We start from the raw sequence: 19,781 nt of genomic DNA on the forward strand, positions 1-19,781 counted from the left end.
GAACAATTTATAAATATACATATCTACGTATACATATACTTTCTTATTTATTATTTCTTATTTAAAATTTAAGTAGTTGTAAATAGTAATTAAATTGTAACAATTGCATCTGAAATATTTTTAGATCTTAAGAAGTTAAAAAGGAGACAGTATCAACAGAAGAGAAAGCAAAGCCAAGGAAAAGATGCCGCAACTGCACCTCAGAAAAAACGTTCCCGTAAAGTCTCGCGTCTCGATGAAGATTATGATACATTTGTAGACAATTTAATGGCTCAATTGCGGCAGCTTCAGCCAATGGTGGTTTTGGAACCCCATCTAAGTCGAAATTACGGGGTGTGTCCGATTTTTGGTTGTGGAGATCTTGCTAAGATTGGAAGTCAAAAGGATTATAATCCTAGAATTGGTGATTTGACTGGAAATTATGGATCAGCAAATATATCTGGAATTTCTGATCATTATAATACACAGCCATTTGGAGAACTAGACCCTCTACCACCTCAACAACCTTCGACTACGCAAAGAGGATTTTATGATCAGGAATTTCCGCCTTTGAAGTTGGATGATAGTGAGCATTTATTATATTACAATTACTATTTTATATATATATATATATATATATATATATATATAATATTTATTATTTCAATTTTAAGATGGTTATAAAATTAAAGAAAAAGAGGAAAATAAAAATAGAAAAATTAAAAAAGAATATTAATGAAACAGTAAAAATATTATATAGCATAAATGCAATAAAAAGTGAATAATATAAATACACTTTGTATATCTTCTTATATATACAAAAATAAAATACAGAATGAAAACACGTAGCAAATAAAATTGTTTTTTTTTTTGTAGCTGATGATAAGAAAGAGAATATAACGTCGAATCGCGATGTGGACTCTCCCGATACTATTGTGAGTTCGTCTTCGCCTGAATGTGTTATACCAGAATTTATGCATCGTTTTCCCGGACTGCGATTGATTGAGGAAGAATCGGATGAGGAAGCGGAATGGCTAAAACGTGTGTCACCCGTTATACCTCTGATTTCGCCGATTCCAATCAGACTGAAACCTAATTACTTAAAAGATGCAGCTAAACAAGATAAAGAGAATCTTGGAATGCCCAAGTATGTATATTTGTTTTTATTTTTTTATTATTTAGGACATATAAATTTTGCTATTGTTTATTATTATATAGAATATTTTTTATGATAATATGTGATTTTTCAGGCTTGGCAAGTCTCCTCCAATTCCTTTACGAGAAAGCGGAAATGTTACCGTGACTTTAACTTTGAATAGTCAGGCTGCTGACGATATAATGGGTGTACTTAAAGATCTTGCTAATATTTTGAACATAACACCACCTGCTGGTTATCAAATAGTTGAACGCACTACTACTCCTCCCAGTCAGAAACTTGGGTTGTACAGGACAAAAGGAAAGGACGGCAAAGAGGGTAGTACGTAATTAATGGAATAATTATTTCTCAATAAAGGCCATTGCACGTAAATTTCTGTAATTGTAATCGTAAGATGTTGACTAATCATATTGCTCAAATCAGCCGTAACCGACTGAATTAACCAATTATATTGCTCAATTTCTTACGGTAACGATTATAAAAATGTACGTGCAATAGCCTTAAGACATTTATAAAAATATTTATGATTAAATTTATATAACAATAAAATACTGAAACAAATTTTATATAAAAAAAAGAAAAAAATTACAAGTTATGATGATAAAAATTATAGGAAATAAGTAAAATGAAATTAGAGTTAAAAATTGGAAAATTTTCGAATAAATTAAATATTAAAATGTAAATTTTAAATATATTTATTTTCCAGCTCCAATCGATATACAAAGCATTTTGAACGGTGCAGCAAAGTTTTGTCGTCATTGTGATGTTGTGATACTTAACAGTTTAATTCGAAAGAAAGTATCGGATTTACCATTCTTGAGCAAAGAAGAAGCTGAACCGGGTGATGAACTTTGCTTCTGTTCGGCTGCTTGTTATGTGCAATTTGCCCTTATGCATCGAACACCTTCCAATACTCAGGATAAGGTGATTTACAAGAACTTGAAGAAATATCTTTTAATATTAGAAATATTCTATAAGCTATAGAAAAAACAATTTTTAACATAAAATTTTTATTTTTTAAATAAATTATTGTAAATTATAAATAAAAAGAATAAAATTAGTAAGAAATTATAAACATTTTTGTAATTTACTTATAAATTACAAATCACATAATTTTTATAAGAAAGCTAAATATAAATGTTATTAATATATTATTAACATGCATTATATCACGATATTTATTATTATTAATTAATATTAATATAATATAATTAGTAAATTAATATGTTAAGATATTAATTTATAGAAAAATATTTAATATAAAAAACAATGTGTATCTATAAAATATGGTACATAAATTTTTGTTTTATTTTGCAGGCTGCAACAATAGTAGACCATCTATGTCATAAAACAGATGCAAAAATATTAGAAGAAGACTTAAAAAGTCTGAGGAAATTCCCTATCAAACAGCAACAACAGCAAATAGAGAGGCTTGAAAATATAGAGATCAGTAATGAGTCAACAACCGAGATCAAAGTAAAAACTGAAAAATTAGATAATGTCGAGAGCACAGAAAACGAAGAAAAACGATCGAAAAAACATTTGAGTAGTGAAGAAATCGGTGATTCTATCGATTCCCAACCACCTACGAAGATCTGGAAAGGTTTGAGATATAAAACATGGTCGATAGGAGCCCTGCAACCTGCAACTAAATTTAAAAAACCTACTGATAGGGAAATTACCGAGGTAATTAATTACTTAATAATTTTAAAATTACTATATAATTTTGTATATTTGTTTATTATCGAATGTATTATTTGTAACTATTACACATTAATAATCGCGAAAAGGATTGTATTTCTCGTTTTTATTATTTTTTGCCAATATTACAAATTCTATAATACTTATTTAAAAAAATTATTAAAAAATATTTTTTTACGTTACAAGTTTATTATAAATTAAAGTAATACATTTGGCGCGTGTGATTTATTGGTTGGATAAAGAAACAGTTTTGTATTAAATTATGAAATGAATTTATATGTCAATATTGGTTCTTTTAATATTTAATAAGCATAAAAATTTTGTAATAATTAATATTAATGTAAATGTAAACCGTATATATTAATATTAATGTAAACCGTATATATGAAAAGTATGAATTGAATATTTTTAGATGCTATTTCGTATGGGAATCGCAGTAGCTCCTGCAAAAGCCGAAGATACCCGTCGTTGTGTTTTTTGCAAGAGTCAGGGTGATGCAACAGCCGATGGACCAGCTCGATTACTTAATTTTGATGTGGATAAATGGGTACATCTCAATTGTGCATTATGGTCTAATGTAGTGTATGAAGCACAGAGTGGTGCACTCATGAGATTGGACGAAGTCCTGCAAAATAATCTTGTACAAATGTGCATTGTTTGCGAAAAATCCGCTGGCACGGTCAAATGTTATAAGCCAAGATGTACCAATTGCTACCACCTAGTATGTGCTCTCAAAGACGGCTGCGGTTTCTACAAAGATAAGGTAATTGTTTATAGATTAATATTATGTTATCTTTCTTGTGCGTGTGTGTGTTATATGTATATATATGTGTATTTAAATATTCAAATGAGCTTAAAAGTGTACTTTCAATGAAGTTAAATTTATTTTCTACAAATTTTATACATTTTACTTTATTTTATTTATGCAATTTTAGACATAAAAAATTAAATTTTTTTTGCAGACTATGGCTTGTCCTCAACATCTTATAAAAGATAAAGATAAAGAATTAACTACACTTTCTGTTCACCGTCGTGTTTATGTCCAACGTGATGAAAATCGTCAAGTTGCTGCGGTGATGCACCATTCCGACAATAAACATCTGCTTCGTGTAGGTTCTCTTATCTTTCTCAGCGTCGGCCAGTTGCTTCCTCATCAACTGCAAAACTTCCACACGCCAAATTATATTTATCCGGTGGGCTACAAAATCGTGCGTTTCTATTGGAGTATGCGCAAACCCAACAAACGTTGCCGTTATGTTTGCTCGATCCACGATGTTTCTGGTCGTCCGGAATTTCGTGTTCTAGTCCAAGAACCTCTTCAAGAGGATGTTGAACTGAGAGATGCTACTCCACGAGCAGTTTGGAATCGAATTTTGGAACCACTGGCAGAATTGAGAAGAAGCACGAATTCTGTTCAATTATTTCCGAGATACGTTTCGGGAGAGGATCTGTTTGGTTTGACAGAGCCAGCAGTGGTACGGGTGCTGGAAAGCTTGCCTGGAATCGAGACTTTAACAGATTACAGGTAAAAGCTTGATGTTATTTTTGGCATTAATTTTGATCAAAATGATATCAATAATGTTCTTCCGAGAGTAATTATACTCTAACGAAAGCGCTTTTGTTGTTAATTTTTAAAAACCATAATTTTTTTTGGAAAACAGTAGCAAATCATTTCTTTACTTTCAGATTTAAATACGGACGTAATCCGTTGTTGGAACTGCCTTTGGCCATCAATCCATCCGGGAGTGCACGGACAGAGGCACGATTACGCAACCAGCTACCGTGGAAACGACCACATACACAACGTACAGGAGGCTTTGCTTCACGTGGCGTACCATTTGGTTTGCCGACCTGTGGTGCTGCTGCAACGATGGGCGGTGGAGTTTCTTCAACATTAGTTGCAGCAGCTGCTGCTGCCGGCGAAGCCGCTTCCTGTCCATACTCGAAGCAATTTGTGCACTCCAAGAGTTCGCAGTACAAGAAGATGAAGCAGGAATGGCGTAATAATGTTTATTTGGCAAGATCTAAGATTCAAGGTCTGGGACTGTACGCGGCGAGAGATCTGGAAAAGCACACAATGGTGATCGAGTACATTGGAGAGATCATTAGGTCAGAGTTGGCGGAAACGAGAGAAAAACAATATGAGGCTAGAGTAAGTACAAAAGTTTTTTTAATTACGTTCTATTGATCAATTTTATTCTATATAATATGGGAATATATTATTTATCAGAATCGCGGTATATATATGTTCCGACTGGATGAGGAGCGAGTAGTGGATGCAACTTTGTGTGGCGGTCTCGCTCGCTACATCAATCATTCCTGTAATCCCAACTGTGTTGCTGAGACTGTTGAAGTTGAACGCGATCTCAGGATTATCATTTTTGCCAAGCGTCGAATTTCACGTGGCGAAGAAGTAATTACATATTCTTTTAAGAAAAATGAACTAAACGTTTTTTTATTTTAATTATTTCTCCTATTTGAAAATCATATATATTTATAAATTTCTCTTTCTTTTTCTCTTTCTCTTTTTTTTCTCCTTTTCACACATGTGTCCTATCTTTAGTGTTATATTTTTTATGTTTGTATTTTGTGTTACAATGTATATTAATATCTACCTTTTCTTATAGCTGGCATATGACTATAAATTTGATATTGAAGATGACCAGCACAAGATCGCATGTGCTTGCGGCGCACCCAATTGTCGTAAGTGGATGAACTAAAAAAATCAGGACGATGACTAATAACAGAGAAAAGAAATAGAAAAATAAGAAATTAAAGAAGAAAACTCAGTCTCTCCACCCTGCCCATTGTTATCATTGTTGCTATGTTATATAAGGTAGGAAGTTGTATAGAGATAATTTTCTTCGTGGACGATATGAAGATATATAGTGAAAATAAATTCTATATATATATATATATATAAATATATAAATACAAAATAAAATTTATATTATATACTACATGTATTATAGATATATAAATATATAGATATATATTATATAGCTACTTATATATATATATATATTATATATCTATATATGTACCTATATATAGATACATTATACGAATATAGGACAAGCACTAGGCCACTGTAATTTAATTTGTAAAGTGCCATTGCGCAATATTAATTAGATAATTAACCCCGGATTTACTTCTATTATTTAATATGGCTTGATAATAATAGATTATTAAACAATATAATAAAATTTATATAACATTCTCCGATTTTTAAGAAATTTTAAGAAAACTGTACATTCTTAATTGTATTATATAATTAAGAATTATAATTTTTACATTTAAGTTCAAAGAAACTAATAAAGAATAAATTATATTTATATGATTAAGGAAAAAATATTTTATTAAGCTTTAATTGATAAAGAAAAACGAACATATATTATTAAAAAATGTGCATTTGTCGTGTTTACTAATTAATTAAACAATATTGCAATATATTAATTTTTTTACTTGGCAAATTATTTGAAGAATTAATTTAGTTTGTTTTTTCATAATAAACGTTGTTCGTGCAAACGAGTGAGCGAGCGAGAGAGAGAGAGAGAGAGAGAGAGAGAGAGAGAGAGAGAGAGAGAGAGAGAGAGAGAGAGAGAGAGAGAGCGTGAAAGAGCGACAGAGAGAGCGTTAAGATGAACTCTTTTTTTTAGTTTATAGGAGTGATCCAGGGTTAAAAACTAAGGGATAGAAGAAGTTGTGGTGCTAATCAGAGACGCCATCACATTCCTCCAAAGTGTTGTAAAAATATATATATATATTATAATTGTCGTTATATTAAGAAAAAATATCGATTGCTTGTATATTGTATACGAGATGAGAAAAAATATTGAAAGATCAGGAAAGGAGGAAAATGGGTTGTATATGAACGAGAGAAAAGAGAATTACAATTTTTGTGCTTTTGGTCCAATGATAATTTGTTGTAATATAAAAAATTTATATTAATAATAATTATTATCATCATGTATAATTATAATGATATGGACATTGTAGACACACGCATATCGTGTGCACCGCACTGTTTCGGTGTATGTATGTATGTACATGAATACATGTGTGTGTGTGTGTGTGTGTGTGTGTATATACACACACATATATACATACTTACATATATACATACATATACACATAATACGAAGTAGTTTTATTTTCGAATCACCTGATATGTATGTAAAGCGCAATTAAGAAATTCTGAAACTATTTGGAAGAATTGTATACAATTATTATACCGATTTCATTATGCGACTGATTTTTAATAAAAAAAATATTCCCTATTCTATCTCGTTTTAATACCCAACTTTCTATTTTTTATTGCGGAATTATTTTTGAATTATTATCTGTTTAAATAATTTATTAAATATATATAAAGTGGTTACTTATATGATTTTTTTATTTTAATATCTACATAATATTTACAAAGGTACATATATAATAATAGTAATACATAAATATATAAAACGCAGTCATTTCTTTTGGAAATTCATTATATTGATCAATTATCATCCTCAAATTATAATAATAGTAATACGATAGTATTATTAATAACAAAAATATATTTATACATATATGTTTACAATGGCAGCAAATCAAACTGTACAAAGAAATTTTCTTTTTTTAATTTATTTTCTCTTATTTAATGAATAAAACTAAACATACTATGTTAAGTTTTTATAAGACGAAATTAAAAATTGTGTAGATAAATGTAAAGTCTTGAAATATGTTTGTACATACATATACACGTGCGCACATATAGACGCACGTACGCACCCACCTTACCTACTCATACACACGCAAGCGCGCGCGCACGCGCACACACACACACACACACACACGCACGCACACAAAATTATTAGAGTAAAGAATAACGAAATATTTAGACTGTATATAAATGCAATTCTTTGGCCATTTTTGCATCCATAACAATTTAAATTTATTTGTCCATAAAGGATTATAAAATATTTAAGGAATAATTTTGTAATAATTTTTGATAATATATTATATATATTATATGATGAGAAATTTACTAGTTCATATTATCATCGTTACATTGAAACAAATTTTGTTTGTATTGACAATTTCCTTTCAATTGTTATTTAATTTTCACGATATTTTGTTACAATCAGTCTTAAATAAACTTCACGTAAATACGGGAATAAATTCTAGCTTCATTTATTATTAAATCAATTATTCTTGCTAGAAAATGAAAAAATTTCATAATTTTGCGAGGCAAAGTTTTAGCTACCTTGGAATCGTTTTCATAACGTATTTCTGATTTTTTCTTTGTAGTTTAAAAAAATTTTATATAATTAGAAAGAATAAAGATTGCTTATTAGTATTTTAGTTGGATATATTTTTTTATAAATTTTGTTTCGTTAATTATATGAAGATATTTACAAACTAATTAAACCAATCAACTTATTTAATTGAATTTTAAATTTGCCATATAAAGGGTATATATAAAGGAAATTAGGTCATAATTATGTAATAATTATTAGGTCATAAAGGATACAGAGAAACTTTTGTAATAATTAGATTTTAGTATCTTTCAAAAGCAGATGATCTCTTGTTTAATTTAATTATAAAGTTTAAATTTTACAAAATATAAGATATTTATAAAAATGTATTTTTCATAATTTAATATAGAAATAATATAATTAATAAAATAAAATATTCATACAGTGTTAAACCTAAAAATCTGTATTATTGATAATATGTTATGAATTATAGAAAGTAATTATATAACTTATATTTGTTCATAATTAATAAATTTGATTGAAACAGCTAACACAATCTTTATTCTTCCTTAAATATCATAATTGTTCAATAACTTTATTTCAATATTCGATTTTAACAGTAAACTTTATTTCATATTTGCGCGGAAAGGAAGATGTCCTGAGTAATCCTGAAAGGTGGATGTAACAATCTTGCTGGATCCTGTTTACGTTGCTGCCAGGTCAACTCTGTTGCATGCAACAAATGAATACGAATTTATTATAAATAAAAAATTGTCAAATATTTTTACGAAAATTCAACCGAAATTGTAGATTAATTTAAAGAATTTCAATTTCGGCAAATAGGTTGTTAATTAAAAATGTTCAAATTATAAAATTAATAAGGTGTAACTACATCTATTCTACACACTTAAATATGTTAGATTTTATAATTGTATGTGCGTAATATATATGCATAAAAAATATATACAAGTAATTTATTACAAATAATTATCTATATTAGTATATATAATATTCGCGCGCGTGTGTGTGTATGTGCGTGTATATATAAACATGTTTTTATTAAAAAATCATACAATATATACCAGTTTATAAAACGAAAGTAAATGAGAAAAAAATTCGACGTATAATTAGTTACAATAAAGCTTCGATATAATGTACATATAATAATTAGTAACTTTACTAATATTAATGCATGCAAAACTGCGCCTAAGTCAAACATGCAAATAATTGTGTGTGTGTGTGTGTGTGTGTATGTGTCCAGGAAATATTTATATGTAAACATTATGTAATTATAATATTTTATGTACTATATATATAATTTCTATACCTTTAAAGCACGGCTCGCAACGTGATATTATGTGATTTGTAAAATATTAAGGATAAGACATGCGATACAATAAATTAATTGCTACGTACATACTGTTGTTTTAGTAAGAGTTTTCTCTTAACTCTCAGTTGTCATAATGGGGTATGCCATACTTGAGTAATTTTTTAAAAAAGTCGATTTTTTCTAAAATTTTTAAATATATTTTTGTAAATATTTCTGAAAGCTATACATTTACAGTATTCTAAGGTATTATTTTTTTTACATTCTGTATTTACAATTAAAAAAATTGCTTAAAATTGATGTATTTGATTCGAAGATATGAACAAATAAAAACTGCTCGGTTTCACCCGTTGTGACAATGTGAAATTTTAAGGTTGTGGCAACTGAAAGTTAAAGATACAATTTTGTAATTCTAAAATTTCTAAAATGTGCGATAAACTGAAATATTTATTCGATATTTCATGTAAAATAATTTTTGAAATAATGATACATTTCTCAAGTATCACCGCGGTTTTTAACAGTTGAAAAATGTAACATTATACAAGAATTATTTTATTTTTTATTTTATTTCCTAAGTAACTTATAGATAAACGTCTCAATTTGCCGCAAATTTTATAATTTATATGATTTACGAAAATCATTATATTTTTAAGAGAAAACTAAAAAAATAAAGTTATACGTAGTAATTAATTTATTATACATGTCATTTCTTGCTTTGATTTACAAACAGTCGAGATCTAAATAAAAAGGACTTTCATGCTTTGTAGAAAATAATTGGGGTTTTTCATAAAAATGCAAATATAAGATTTGAAGATCGTTGATTTTTATTGTATTACGTATTTTATAATAAGTGTTTGTTACGATATATATCCACATATGTTACAGTTTTATGTACAAAGAGTTCGCTATAAAGATAAACTATAAAATAGCAATTTTTCTAAAAAAATTTTAGAAACAAAAAAGAGACAGATAAAAAGAAAACTCTTTTAGTAACAAAAAAAAATATGAAAAATTACGACATAAATACGAAAACAAGATTTTATATGACAGAACTTGATTAAAGAATTAAAGTAAACTTCAATGAAATAACTTCTTTAACAAAAAATTGAAAATTAAAATATATCAAAAAATAAAATAATTACTTTTAATTTCTAATTAAATTTATAAGTAGATAAAATATATGTACAGAGTGTCAATCAATTGTTGCGCATTTATATACCAATTAAAACATTCGTAGTTTTCTTCCAAACAAAAATTTATTTATATAGTAACTTTTATATTTATACCTGTTTTGTCTTTCATAAAACACAAATATGTGTGCGCGTGCGTGTGTGTATGTGAAAGAAAAAACAAATATAAATATAAAAATTATTTATATTTGTGTGTGTGTGTGTGTGTGTTGTGTGTGCGCGCGTGCGCATGGGTCATTCCACATGAAATTGATCACGCCAGGTTCAGACACAGGAATCATGTTTTTACAATATTCTCAAATGCATTTCACTAATTTCTTTGTATAATATATTCATCCTTCTAATCGCTACATTGAGTCAGCCATTTTAAATATCAGATTTTGCTATAACATTTCATAGATCTATAGAGTTTAGATCTACATTTTGCACCTTGACAAAAGTTTTTCTGATAAAAATTGTTCAAGGGCTTGGCCTGATTAATTTCATGTTTAATAACTCATACACTCACGCACGCACTCCCTACACCATGAATAAAATAAATGTATACATGTATATATGTGTATTATACGATTTTATATATTATATATAAATCACTATAATTTTGTAGAAACTAAAAAATTTTACAATTTTATTATTTTCATTTATTTTGTTAATCATAAACTTTTTAATCAATTTCCTTAAAGTTTTATCAGTAATCTAAAATATAATAAAAACACTTTATTATAATTGTTTAATTTTAATATTTATTGTATATTTATTGTAACCACATATTGATTTCTATTTAATTAAAATCCATACTTATCGTAAAAAAATATAATGTAAATATTCAGCACAATATGACACAAATTTGAACATTTATTTAAAATTATTTTATGTATAATATATAAAGTAAGTAAATCTATTTCAAAATCTATTTCGGAAGATTTAATTTTTCTTGTATCACTATTACGTAATGTAAAATTTTTATGTTGATGATCAAAAACAATTATAAATGAATGTTGCAATGTGAAAAAGAAAGCAGGAGGCATAAAACATTCAATTATAATATATTTTTATTATTGTGTATTTAAGTAAAGTGAGTGTTACGGTATAATAAATTCATATTTCTTTTATATTATTCTTTGATTTCCTCACGTTTTTGGCTTAAACAAAAACTAAAGATTTAAGAAAGATAATAATCATTTAGTTAGAACACGGAATTGTGTTAATACAAAATGCGAATATACCTGAAAACAGAATTGTAGTCATTTCACTCGAGTTTTGGTGAACGCGGTGGTCTAAATTTACGCTTGCTAAAATAAATTAATTCACTATTTCGTGTTTATACATTAATTTTAGTTATTATATATTATCAAAATGTATTAAATTTATTTTTTATATGTAAAATACAAAATCAAATTAAGATAATATATATAAAACTAAAATTTCTAACAGAAATTTCCATACTGAGCACAATGTTCAAAATCAAGCATAAAACTTAGCCTTAGAGACGTTTTTAAGATATCTTTTAGTTATATTTTTATAATATGTTTAAATAACATCTTGAAGACGTCTTCTATCATGATTTTGGACATTGTGCTGAGGTAAATTCATATTATAATTTTAAATTTCTATAGTTTATAATAATTTTATTTATAATTTCCTAAATTATAACTATATAGAATTGTTTTCATTAATAAAAGTTATCGAAAATGTTTATTAAAAATTAAAAAAAATTGCAGTTTTTCAGCGTAGTTCCAAATGTAATTAAAATAACTTCTTGTATTTGCCCAACACTCTTAAGTCTTGTGAGTTTAAGCCTTTTGATTTTACCCGTTATGTATAAATTTATTTTCTACTGTTTAGTTTTGCATTGTAAGTTTTTTTTAGAAAATAGGTGCGTAAACCACATTCGGTCTTTTTTTGAGACTGCAGTAACAAATCGGACATTTCATCTCTTTATTAAAAAGAGATAAAAGTAACATCAACTTATCTGCTCATTTTATACATCTTGCTTTCATTGCAATCAGCGCGCGGTCCATTCTACATGTCGATGTTTCGAAACAAATGTAATGCTTTTGAATTGATTACCCTACTATATCAAAACAAAATCTTCTTTAGGTATTGATTATGTCTAAGGGCCGATTTCACCAACTCCGGTTACTTTAACCGACCGGTTATTCCATTGGAATCGACCAATCGTATTTGTCGTTAAGCAAAATTAACAAATGCGATTGGTCAATTCCAATAGAATAACCAGTTAAGGTAACCGGAGTTGGTGAAATCGGCCCTAATAAGAGATATAAAAGATGACTCTTTAATTAATATATAATTTCTTTGAGGTTTTATATAAAAAAATACAGCAATAAAAAAAAATTGGTTATAAGTTTGCTTACCCTGATACAAAAAACTAGAAATTTTAATTATATTATTATAAAATCGTATTTTATATTGCATTTTTAATATAAATATTTGAGAAAATTATATATGTATATATATGTATATATAATTCACACCACATACAAACACGCACGCACGCACGCACGCACGCACGCACGCACGCACGCACGCACGCACGCACGCACGCACGCACGCACGCACGCACACACACACACACACACACACACACATAATAAATAATATATATATATATATACATAATATATATATATAATTTATATATATACATATAATTTTAAACCAAAAATTTGTATTTATTGTAGTGTAATTAATAAAAATGTTAAAAATATACATGTATACATATGTATTGTTAAACAAATATTTAATCATTAAGCTAAAAATATAACGATAAATTTCATTATTTAAAAATTAAATAAAAAACATGAAAGAAAGAAATAGAAAAAAAAGGAAGATTAAAGTGAAAAAAAACATGGAATGGAAAAAAGGCAAAAAGAGAGGAAGAAGAGGAAATACTTATCTGTAAATGTAAATATAAAATATACATTTCATATAATTAATATCAATAAAAAATACATATAATTTACATGTAAATATAATTTATTTAGTTTAAATAAAAAATATGGCATGCTCAATTGTATACATCTATTTTTATAATATTAATTTCTTAAATGATATATTTGAAATAAAAAAGAAACTAAATGTTTACATTGTATGTAAAAAACTTAACAAGATATTATCGAAAGCAACAAATGTATTATTAATTGAATATAATACAAAAAGCACAAAAAATTGCTTGAGTATAAAGTTAAATAAAAAAAATATCAATTTAATATTTATGTCAAACCATTAATAAAATAACCAATTTGGAGATGCTTTTTTTTACAGTCATAAATGATTGACACATTTTCTCCAATTCTATATAGCAAGACGAAACGTGAAAATTTTTGTCCAGTCTTAACAGCCTCTCAACTTTTATATATTTTTTAATTTGCATATTTAATATTTGTGCGCAAACTAACAATATGGTAAAAAACAGCATAATATGTTATCTCTCAGTATCCTTTTGCACGTTGTCTTCAATAATAAAATAGAATTTATAGAATAGCAAAATACTATTTACTTTCCATTAAAAAAAAAAGAAATAGATTTAAAAAAGAAAGATTGTGAAAGGATTCTGAAGTAAAAAAAGCTAACTTTTTTATTAGGTAATATTTTTTAATTGGCTTTACAGAATCCAAATTCTTTTATACAATTAAAATACATACAAAAATGAAGAGAACAAAGGGCGATTTTATGTTAACAACAAAAAATTTTTTAACACAAAAATGAAAAATTTTTAAGTACAAAATTTTTTTTATTATTAACATGAAATTGCTCTTTGCTATCTTCATTTCATGCGTAGATTGATTGTAAAAAAATTTGGGATTCTATAAAACCAATCCTAAGATATTTTTTAATAAAAAATATCAGAATCCCTTTAAAAGAGACATTTAAAATTATTTTCGAGATTATTAACACATTTATATTTATTTTTATATAATTTTTGAAGTAAAAATTTCGATGTAAATACCATTTTTAAAAAAAACCTAAAATTTTCTCGTTTATAATTTCTTCCAATTTGGTGCTCAATTCCAAAATGTTAAATTGTAAACAAATTAAATAATAAATTAATGATTCTAATTAAAAATTTTTTTAAGTAGAAAATTTTGACATTAATTCTTTACATATTGATAGTACATATGATCATATTACCAGATATTATCTAATATTTTTTTAAAACACGAAAACTGTAAAATATCCAATTGTGTAAAATATAGATTATAATAATAAAAGACCTAAGTGTAATTTTAAAAAATAAATAGAACAGATTGAAAGCAAAAATCTAAGAATAAAATATTATTTAAAGTTGAAATAGAATACATTTTTATTTATAAATTTCATTTATGTCAAGAAGAATGTTCAAACCTGATGTATATTTTGAATATATTTTTTAAATTCAATTTTAGCCATATACAGTATTTTTCTCTCAGTGTGTGTGTGTGTGTGTGTGTGTGTGCGCGCGCGCGTGCGTGCGTGCGCGCGCGCGCGTATGTATGTATGTATATTGTATATATCAGAGTTGTTCCGTAATTGTCAAGATTACATTTACATAGATTATTTATACGAATCTTTTTCATGTAGACAATACAAGCAATGTCAATTAGTACAAATCGGATAAAATAATAAAACTACAAAAAAGTAATTAAGTTGTAAAATTATTAATATATTTGACTTTAGAAAGAGTATTTTGATAAAAAATATAAATATATAACATTAAAAATTTTTTAAATAAAATATAATATTCACTATTTCTGGTGAAATCTGAATCTTCAGTGTAATGCATTGATTAGTATTTATATTGATGATACATTAAACATATTTACATATAAAACATATTTTACATCATTTACATTGTATACATGTAATGTAGATTATTTATATGTTACTTGTAAACGCCCAACTCTGATATATATGTATGTGTATACGTATTTTCCAGGATACTTTATTGTAAATGCATGTTATAGTGAATTTTTTAATATATATATTTATTTAATTTTACATAAAATCAACTTTTATATAAAATTAAATGAGAAGTTAAGCAGGGATAAATAAACAGATTCAATAAGAATTAAAATTGCTATTGCAATTAGAAGACACGACAAAAGTATAACAAAATCAATGGCGTTACTACTATTAATTAAAATAATTAGAAAAACAATTTTTTGAATTTGAAACTTTTATATTTTTGACCTATTTTTATTATTTTTGACCCATAAAAAATCATTTCCCTTTTGATTGTACTATTTTCAACATGCTTATATAATTTATCAAATAGTTGCACCACTGAATGGAATGTACAGTAAACAGCAAAATACTATTTGATTCGGTGTAGTAAATAGAACTACATTTACATCAATCTTTTCCTCTCTACAAAATTTTGATGCATCTTCTTTTTCAGTCGATCACTCGAGGAGGAAGATCGATGTAGTTGCAATTCAACTTCACGACATCAGAATAGGATAGTATTTTGTTGTTAATTGTACGTTGTAACACTTAATAACACCATTGAAGAGTGTGTGAGATGCCGAATATATATATATCGTTAGTTTGCGTCACTCGTGTCTATCGCCAAACATCAACGTCACCAGCACCAGCACCAGCACCGGGGTCAAACTAGCCCGCATAGGCCATAAGCATTGCGTCAACCAACGTCACCACTGGCAGCATTATAATCCTGATTGCCACCGTTCAGTAGATTACGACCACCGCCGCTGTAAATAGCGGTCCGGTAACTGTACCTATTAGTTGCGGCTGGTCGTTCGGGGACTGGCGGTGGTACCAGAGCCCCTTCTGCATTTCCTACAGCTCCAGTAGGTCCAAGTGGCATGCCCTCATCTACTTCACCAATACTGCTCTCAACTAGCGACGATTCCATTTCACTGAATGCCAGTCGGGAACGAAGAAGATAGGCATATGTCTTATACCGCTTCAGCTGGAACGAGGGTTGCTCTGTAGAGTATGATGAAGTGAAAGGATAATTTTAAGTGAAATAGAAAAGAAAGTATATATCCTTTTTTTAATTAAAAAGAAAAAAGAACAAGACTTTAAATTCTTTTCAGTGATAATTTCAAGTAGGAAAGATATTAAATAAACTATTAAATAATTGAATTAAATTCTCTGATTTTTAATTATCACAGATTGATTATTTTTATACTTTACTTTTAACCAAACCAAAATTAGTGTCTTTAATACCTCTATTTCTCAAAAACTGTGAGAAACAATTTATCAAAAGTTGTATGGCAAAAAGTAGAAAAAGTTATATGATTATAACATATACACAGTTTTTTATAAATAGAATTATTTGAAAGATGTGAAGGTTACGTTTTTTTCACACAAACAAAATATTATGTTTTATAATTGATAATATTCATTTAAAAATGTATGTGCATGCATGTGCGCAGGGAGAGGAAGTTGAGGAAAAAAGACAGTAGAAAAATAAAATTATGAATGGAATAAAAAATAATTAAAATATAAAATTTTTATAACTACATATAATTTTTATAATTAAATAAAAATTTTTGTAATATTGTAGTTTTATGTTGCTAAAAAATGCTTTTATTTTCAAAGCCACTATTATTTTGTTTATAGATTTTTAATCTTTCGAATGATTAGGGAACATTAATTTTGTGAATGATTAGGCGTTTTTGATAGATTTTTTCACGCTGAACACGGTCTCAAAAGTTGCATATTACATCAGGTTTTTGAAAAAAATTGAAGTTAAAATGTCAAAAAACGTATTTTTAGCTACCTTTGAGAAATTATAGCGGAAAAATTCTATGTACTAGAGACTTCCAAAAGATCTAGAAGTAAAGCTTAAATTGTGTATTTTGATGTGTATTCTTTATAAATTTGTTCACATTTATTGTTGAAACATGTCAGCATTTTTTGTTTCTATTGAATAAAATCGTTTTTATTATTTTTAATAAATGAAAACATCTAAAAATTAAAGTAAAATAATTTTAAATCTATACTTCGTCTTCAACGTGAATAAAATCTATCGAAAACGCCTAGTCACTTTCCATTCACATTGAAAAAGTATAAAAATGTTCCCCAGTGTAATTATTTGTATAAAATATAAAAGTTAGAAAAAAATTAAATAAAGTTTAATTCTTTCAATTTTAATAAAATTTTTCAAAGATTAAAACATTTTTTCTTCAAAATTGTTTTTTAGATAACTATTTATCAATTGTATATCATATTACGATATGTTTTAATTATTTAAGTTACCTCGTGATGCAAATACGTGTCTTTTTCTTTATAATTTTGTACAGTAAGAGCCTTAGCACCTCTTTCCGGAGGATGCCGTCTATGCTCGTCCAGTTCCATTTCTAGCCTGTTGACCCTATCTTCGTGGTCCCGCAACTGTTCTCTCTATTATATAACAAATTAATTTAATTATCTCGTCGTATTATCGCTTTTTTATTCACTGGCAACGGTTAAGAAAAATTTAAAGAATATTTATAGTGTACTCACAGAATTTAATTTTGTGTGGCTACACGGCAGCAATGGACGCTGAAACTTACGCTGAGACCCAACGGCACCTGCGAGAGGTTGACACGAAAAGCTGGCGCACACAAAATTAATAGTATCGATCCACGATTGCAGCTCCTTTGAATCACTGTACAAATATATTGATATATTACAAAATTACCTTCTAAACTCATTTGAAAAGTTAAATTGAAATTTGAATCGACCTTGTCTGAAAGAGATATTCGGCCTGGTCGGCAGTCTGCAATCGGAAAACATGTTGCTTCTTTGTGTAATCGGTCGCTTTAGTAGCCAACGCGTGATGAATACGTATAGCATTGTGCAAACTGTCGTTGCGGAAGCCATGCTCATCCTTGTGCAGGTATAACACGAGCTCGCGTAATGTACAATAATACATTTTCCATCCACGTTTGCCAAACGGAGCTGTATAATATTTTATCATGAAAAATAATAAAAGAGATGTGTGTGTGTGTGTGTGTGTGTGTGTGTGTGTGTGTGTGTGTGTGTGTGTGCAAGATATGATATAAGATAGACACGTTATAGTTAACATATTTTAATTTTAAGAGATAAGGATTGCATACTTTTTTTCCCATTAGAGTCATAACAGCATTTACGCATAACATAGCCTTTTTTGAACTCCGTAGCGCCCGTGATATTTGGCACATCGAGAAACGGATTTCCGGTACCGGCAATCGTCGCCGTACCATCGCCTTGCTGGATCGCTTGGTTTGTCGCTTCATCTCCTTCTTCATCTCTAAAACAATAGAGAATATAAAAAAATTAAATTTACTTGAAAAGGATTTGAATCTAAAAGTTTAATTATTATTCACTTTCTAAATGAGACCAATACATTTCGAATTTTTATTCTACAATATTAAGGTTAATCGTAAAAAATTTAATTAAATATTATCCTAAAAAAATTTATAATGTCATATTTGCTTACAAAGCCCACTCGAGAGGAAAGGATTTGATAGCGTTATAAAGCTGCTTGAGCACTTCGCGTGGAAAGTTGTCGCCATCATTGAGTTCCGACAGATTCTCAATGAATTCTGAGCACGACATCTTCCTGCCGATATTCTGACCATGCAAGTCTGTATTAAGCAGCATTATCGCGCAAGTTAATGTATGAACCGCATCTAAACAAATATTATTTAATAAATTTAACCTATATACAGGAAGAAAAAAGAATAAATTAATAATTCCAGATAAATATTTTCAAAATGTTATTATGATGTAATATAATTTTATATATTATTTAATTTAAAAAAAGACATACGTAGCTCGTAATATACATAGTGGTGATACAATTAAAAAGAAAGTGATTCTACTTTAAAAAAATTGAAAACGTAGAATAAATTTTTTGTATAATAATGTGTAATTTCCTAGAAATTTAAAAATTGACATATTTTAACATATTTTAAAATATAAAACATTAAATTATAAACCATTCATTTTTGATAACTTTGATAATCAAATACTTTTATTCAGTTTATCTCTATTTGTATATTATTGAAATAATTGATGAAAACACATAATTGATAAAAAAAAATTATATAATTATATGTAAAAAAACTATGTTTTTGGGTAGTAACTAATTAAAAACTTAAAAGTAAAATAATAAAACTCAAGATTAATAATTTTTAACTTAATTTAGTTATTTTTAAATGATTTAATTTTTAATTTTAACTAATTACTTTTAA

General features: G+C 27.5%; 2 protein-coding genes across 13 annotated transcripts in view; one reads left to right on the top strand and one right to left on the bottom strand.

Annotated features, from left to right (window-relative positions):
- LOC105830780 (histone-lysine N-methyltransferase 2C) overlaps positions 1 to 7,114 on the top strand; it is a 47,007-nt gene extending 39,893 nt beyond the window's left edge. For 7 of the 8 annotated variants that reach the window (XM_036293293.1, XM_028191976.2, XM_036293300.1 and 4 more), the window contains 11 exons: positions 125 to 565; positions 856 to 1,126; positions 1,230 to 1,456; positions 1,842 to 2,059; positions 2,453 to 2,821; positions 3,249 to 3,599; positions 3,799 to 4,361; positions 4,523 to 4,988; positions 5,067 to 5,249; positions 5,464 to 5,672; positions 6,496 to 7,114. In XM_036293293.1, coding sequence (XP_036149186.1) covers positions 125 to 565; positions 856 to 1,126; positions 1,230 to 1,456; positions 1,842 to 2,059; positions 2,453 to 2,821; positions 3,249 to 3,599; positions 3,799 to 4,361; positions 4,523 to 4,988; positions 5,067 to 5,249; positions 5,464 to 5,556 — 3,182 coding nt within the window. In that variant the 3' untranslated portion in view covers positions 5,557 to 5,672; positions 6,496 to 7,114. The remainder of the gene's footprint in view (positions 1 to 124; positions 566 to 855; positions 1,127 to 1,229; positions 1,457 to 1,841; positions 2,060 to 2,452; positions 2,822 to 3,248; positions 3,600 to 3,798; positions 4,362 to 4,522; positions 4,989 to 5,066; positions 5,250 to 5,463; positions 5,673 to 6,495) is intronic. The other variant, XM_028191975.2, reaches the window with a different exon arrangement.
- A 103-nt stretch (positions 7,115 to 7,217) lies between these two features.
- The window catches only part of LOC105838172 (PH and SEC7 domain-containing protein), a 32,894-nt gene continuing 20,330 nt past the window's right edge, over positions 7,218 to 19,781 (bottom strand). For 3 of the 5 annotated variants that reach the window (XM_012683520.3, XM_012683524.3, XM_012683521.3), the window contains exons 8-13: positions 19,025 to 19,217; positions 18,663 to 18,835; positions 18,288 to 18,504; positions 18,067 to 18,211; positions 17,821 to 17,964; positions 14,570 to 16,525 (exon numbers count right to left, since the gene is read on the bottom strand). In XM_012683520.3, coding sequence (XP_012538974.1) covers positions 16,235 to 16,525; positions 17,821 to 17,964; positions 18,067 to 18,211; positions 18,288 to 18,504; positions 18,663 to 18,835; positions 19,025 to 19,217 — 1,163 coding nt within the window. In that variant the 3' untranslated portion in view covers positions 14,570 to 16,234. Of the gene's footprint in view, positions 8,803 to 14,569; positions 16,543 to 17,820; positions 17,965 to 18,066; positions 18,212 to 18,287; positions 18,505 to 18,662; positions 18,836 to 19,024; positions 19,218 to 19,781 lie in introns of those variants that run through there. The other 2 variants (XM_012683522.3, XM_012683523.3) reach the window with 2 other exon arrangements.

This window comes from Monomorium pharaonis, chromosome 1 (assembly GCF_013373865.1).
Source record: "Monomorium pharaonis isolate MP-MQ-018 chromosome 1, ASM1337386v2, whole genome shotgun sequence".
In the NCBI taxonomy this organism is placed as follows: domain Eukaryota; kingdom Metazoa; phylum Arthropoda; class Insecta; order Hymenoptera; family Formicidae; genus Monomorium; species Monomorium pharaonis.